Below are 5,734 nucleotides of genomic sequence, written 5' to 3' on the forward strand. Positions count from 1 at the left end.
GTTTATTTTGGATGCGATTAATCGTTTGACAGCACTAATTATATATATATATATATATACATATATATATATGTATATATATATACATATAACTGTACTTGCGGATAATAGAATATTCATAAAATAAAAGGCCACTTGTTATGCTTACTTTTATGTGTTAACTAACATACTAAAACACATGTAAAGGACTTGAGTAATTTTAACTGCATTGTGTTTTTTGATATTACAATTAAAGTATTTTAAATATACTAAATTAAAAATTCATCTTTACAAATGTGTAATTGCATATATATTTAAATACATGACTTGCAAGTTTCAATAGAAATTAAGTTTTTCAAAAAGTATATTCTTCAAATTAATTAATTAATTAATTAATTAATTTATTTATTATTTGTTTTAATAAGTACATCTGTGCTATATGCTGAAATGTGCTTCTCTTTCACAAGGGAAATTTTGCAACAATAGGCAAAACATTAAAACATTAAATATAAATCATGTAATCTGACAAAAAAGAAACTTTTCCATACCGAATACAATAAATAAATAAACACTCTAAATTTGACCCTCAGGCTGGTCAGCCAGTTAATTGAAATGAATCAGCAGAACGAAATGATTCGGTAAAATAATTTAGACTTGCTAGTGCTACATATGAGAGAGTGAGGACTGTTTAGGAGAGTGTGTTTGATTTACCTCAGTTAGCTCAGTTATTAAGCGGCCCACACAATATAATATGACTTTAAAAAGCTGTGATGTAGCATTGTGCCATCCTACACTGTTACTCTGGAAATAGCTTGCTAATGGTGCTTACTAAAGCGGTAGTATTTTGGAACCTGCAAAGCTGCTGTCACACTACTGAAAAATGTGTTTAAGTTTGTATCACTGCTTGTAGTTACTCTTCATCATGGATGAAGCACAGTGCTCATGGAGGCAATGCCAGTTTGACTTTGGCTTGACTCATTTCCTGCTTCCATTTCTTTCAATAATTTCCAATCTGCACATTTTGAGATAAATGAAAGTGGCACAACCAAAATTAAAATATCTGTAAGTATGAAGCTGTCAGTACTGTTTAAAGGTGTGTATAACATATTACTGAATAAAGAAACTGAATGATCGTCCAGTTCATACAGAGACCGTCATCGTCTGTGCAGCAAGTCGCAGAGCTTTAGAGCCAGAGGACCAGTGATCCATCTGATAAAATCACAAATCAGACTATGAGTACCTGCTCCATTTCATCCCACAAGCACATTCATAGGTGTTGTACTGAGTAGACAATTAGTTCTACAACTCACTCATACTTGTGCAGTCTAGTCCCAGATCATGTGTGCTTGTTCAGTGGCACTAGCGACAGCAGGAGGAAAATTCCTCCGTCCACAAACTATGTCCCGCTTTATTTGCTTCTCATTTGTTTCCAATGCCATTCTGTTATGACCAAATCTATTTGGAGAAAATACAGTGAGCATTTGCATTCACAAAGCAAACTGCATGGACAACTTCTAAGATGATCGGTGTTTGATTATTGTTGGGAGAAAATAATTAAATGTAGTGACTAACTTAACTACATTTAGCTTGATTTAACTTCAGCTGTGTGAGAGACACTTTCCAGTTGGCTGCCAGACCCCAGATAGTGCACAGTGTGTCGTTTACACTAGGTAAACATTGATTCATTAGATAGTAGTCAGCTACTGGACAACTAGTCGACTACTAAAATAAAGTAGTCATGCAAGTCCTTATACACATTAGGTCTGGTTACTCCAACCCTAACCCTAGATAGACTTCAATTCCTTTGATAATGAATAATGCTATGTTTAACAAATACCCTTGCCTTGGGGTGGGATCTCGAAAAAACCCAATGGGAGTTTCAAACTCTGGTAACCTGTACTGCTTGAGCATGTGCACTATCCGCCATCTCCGACCCAAACTCATTCCAATTACACAATCCAATGACTTTCCAAAAACTGACCCTGAAGAAAGATTTCAGATAATTGTCTTCCACATATTTACTTACCCCATGGCAATTTTCTTAATCATCTGTGGACCTGCTTATATCAAAAAGACAAAATGAAAATACAACTATCCTATCTTTTAAATGGGTTCCATCCTTTAGCTTGAGACTTTCCAGCATTTTAATTCGGATTATGAAGATTATTCCCCTCAGTCCAATTTCCTCTCCGATTGGAGATAATGTCTGTGGGAGCAGAATACACTCATAAATGAGGGAATGAGCCTATTAATCCAGTAGCTGTAGTCAAGTTTGGGAGATAACTGGGTGGTTACAGTTGGAGATATGGGCAGATAAAGAGGCAGAGTGAAAGGCAGAAATTATTGGGCTGACGTATTTGGAGTAGTTTGTGGGATGGCAACATGCAGTGTGGGACATACCGGCTTGCTGAAACTATATGAACATGTGGGTGGGTGACTGGTTGGCCGTGTGATTGGCCTCCTGTGGCGAGGCAGTGCAGAGCCCAGAGTAATGGTTTAATCAGTGACCAGCAGTATGGAGCTATGCGTTTGCTCCACGGGAATGCTGCGGAAACAAGACTCCATGCTGGCACACTCTAATCCCACTTTGCCTCTTTATATGTGTGTGTGTGTGTGTCATGTGGGCACAAGGGAGTGTGTCTATTTGAATGCACACCAGAACAGCCTTAACATTTTTAACTCCGCAAATCTCCCAATCATCTGAACAGGTCTGAACCCTCAAATCTACACATTTGCGGCAAGATTACGCCATCCATTCCCACATTGATGTCCGCCATGCTTGCTTGCTGTAGTGAGCCTGTGTGATAGCTACACGACTGTGTGATGTATGATGCAGTTATGTATGTCCACATTCCATGGCGGCAACTAAGTGCTCATGGTTTAAAAGAGAACAGGACAAGGATTACAGAACCGTTGAGTGGGAAACCAGTTCAGAGAGTCACAAACATGTTCAAGTGCACTGGGATGAATGGCTGACATTGGCAGACAAAAGGAGCATGCTTTTAGATCCTGTTCTGAGTAACGTCTGACTTTCACATTGACCTCAGTTTGAAAAGGGTTGACTCAAAATCTGAGAACTTTACATCGTGTCTCAAGCAAAGAAAAATGCCATTTTGTGTCCGAAGCTGAATGGATGTACTTGTTCCATTTGTCCATATAACAGAGTCTGCCCATTACTGTTACTTACAGAAGCATGCATTGACTAAGCAGGCTTTGTCGTAAAAAAGTTTCCTATATTTGATTGCAAAGTCTTTGAAGCTACAAGAGCTGAAGGAAAGAATTTCAGGAGTACTGAGCACTTCATTGATCAGTTTTTTTCTGTGCATGGAACTCTGTGGGTCAGATCCACCCCCTCATTTTTCAGCACAATGGACAGCTCCACAGGTTCCCCCTTTCTATTTGTCAGCACCATGGAGAGCTCCACTGCCTGGTTTTTGTCTTCTGTGAGTGGAGGCGGCTGGCGGCCATTTTACATGGCTGGATCTTCAAACTCTTTAAAAGCTCTTGTTCAGGTAAAGTATGCCACTCTCGGGCCCTCTCAGCCAGGCACAATGATTAACCCTACGGCACCTATAGCCCTCTTAACATGTCTCTCTCACTCTCTCTTAAATTGAGTTTAAATGGCAGACGCCACGTGTGGGCAGATAGGGCCGGTGGTGGGTCTAGGGTCAGTTCTCTCCTCTAGGTGCTGGTTCTGTTCAGGTGTTTGGTTATTGGCTCCCGAAGCGATTTGGACACATGGGAACTGATTTTCTATTCTCGAGCCTTGCATTTGGGTGGTAGATGGCATCTGGCCGAGAGCTGTGAAAGGAGTGGGAGGGTGTTAACAGAGTGTGTACGTAACTCTCACAGTTTGTTTGAGCGAGAGAGTAAATAGTTTGCTCCTCAGGACTACGAAGGCTGAACATATGATCACTGGCTGTGAAAAACCCTTGTCCATTTGTCTAATTATTTCTTTCTTTTCACTTTAAAGGTTTTTTGTGGGCCATCACATTTTGCTGTAATAAACAGTTCCTTATGCTGTAAGAGTTATTTTTAATTAGCAGGTTTCTTCATGACCTGCTAATTACATCAATAATCCATGCAAGTGGTTGGCTCATTATAAAATCAACATGATGTCAAATTTGACCTTGTTTATTTTATCAACAAATGTTACTGAACTTCTTGTGCATGATTCATCACTTTATTCCCAAATGTTTTTCATAATTGTTTGTTATATTGTCTTGTTCTGCCTCTCTTTCTTTGTAAACCCCAACTTTCTATCCACCTGCTATGTAAAATCCATACTTAATGATTCAGTCAATTCATATGTATAAAAGCAGGTCCCACTCCCACAATTTTTCTTGTTGAATATTCTGTTTCACTCAGAATTATGCTAAATTACAGAAGTAAAATGAGTTGTGAACAGTTCATGCTGAATGTGTGTTTATCTTTCTTCATGCAGCATTAAGTCGCTCTGCAATGCCATTTGGTCTGATGCGGAGGGAGTTGGCATGCGAGGGTTACCCCATCGAGCTCCGCTGCCCCGGCAGTGATGTCATCATGATCGAGACAGCCAACTATGGCCGCACGGATGATAAGATCTGTGATGCCGACCCCTTTCAGATGGAAAATGTACAGTGCTACCTGCCAGACGCCTTCAAGATCATGTCACTAAGGTAGATCAGAACAGTGTTTGTTTTTACAGTTCCAATTTGAGTCATAGTTTTTGTCTTTTGATGACCAAAATCCCTTTAAATTTAATCAATATTTTGTCATATTCATTCATTTTAGTCAGTTTTGCCTCTGAATAGTGGCAGCTGAAGATGACATTTTAGGTACTGATAATGTGCAAAATGTGTCAAACTGTAACAGAGCAAACAAATTTTAAAGCATTTTGGAAAAAAATCTATTCTATTCTATTCTATTCTATATTATCACACTTCCATTCAGCATACAATTGGGGTCAGTATACATGCACAGTTGTGGTCAAAAATTTACATGCATTTTGCAGTATCTGCAAAATGTTAATTATGTTACCAAAATAACAGGGATCATATAAAATGCATGTTATTTTTTTATTTACTGTAGTACTGACCTGAATAAGATATTTCACATAAAAGACATTTACATATAGTCCACAAGAGAAAATGATAGTTGAATTTATAAAAATTACCGTTTAAAAGTTTACATACGCTTGATTCTTAATACTGTGTTGTTAGCTAAATGATCCACAGCGGGGCTTTTTTTATTTTTTATGGTTGTTCATGAGTATCCTGTTTGTCCTGAACAGTTAAACTGTCTGCTGTTCTTCAGAAAAATCATTCAGGTCCCACAAATTCTTTGGGTTTCCAGCGTCTTTTGCGTATTTGAACCCTTTCCAATAGGGATGCACCGATACCACTTTTTCCAGTACTCGCCCGATACCGATACTTTTATTTTTGGTACTTGCCGATACCGAGTACCGATACCAATATTTTTATTGCATTTGTAAATTTTTTAAATATTGGGTACAGAAACCAAAAGAGTATGTATAATGTTAGTTGGTTAACTTCATTTATTAAATAGATACAGTCAAACCAACATTTATTCAGACACCTTCAACATTTCTCACATTATCACAGTTTATTCGCTATAGTTTAGAAAATGGTAATAAAATATGACAAGAACTCAGATTTAAACTGTGTCAGAACAAATTCAGCTTGATAATGTTAGATAACTTTGATAGAAAGGTATGTAATAGATTACAATCAACCAAAAATTATTCAGACAGCTG

General features: G+C 37.9%; 1 protein-coding gene across 1 annotated transcript in view; it reads left to right on the forward strand.

Moving 5' to 3' along the window:
- The window catches only part of adgrl1a (adhesion G protein-coupled receptor L1a), a 100,273-nt gene that overhangs the window by 24,696 nt on the left and 69,843 nt on the right, over positions 1–5,734 (forward strand). The window contains exon 2 of the mRNA XM_016463130.1: positions 4,424–4,640. Within this exon, the coding sequence (XP_016318616.1) occupies positions 4,424–4,640 (217 nt within the window). The remainder of the gene's footprint in view (positions 1–4,423; positions 4,641–5,734) is intronic.

The sequence above is a fragment of the Sinocyclocheilus anshuiensis genome, unplaced genomic scaffold, assembly GCF_001515605.1.
Source record: "Sinocyclocheilus anshuiensis isolate Anshui unplaced genomic scaffold, SAMN03320099.WGS_v1.1 scaffold476, whole genome shotgun sequence".
NCBI lineage: Eukaryota > Metazoa > Chordata > Actinopteri > Cypriniformes > Cyprinidae > Sinocyclocheilus > Sinocyclocheilus anshuiensis.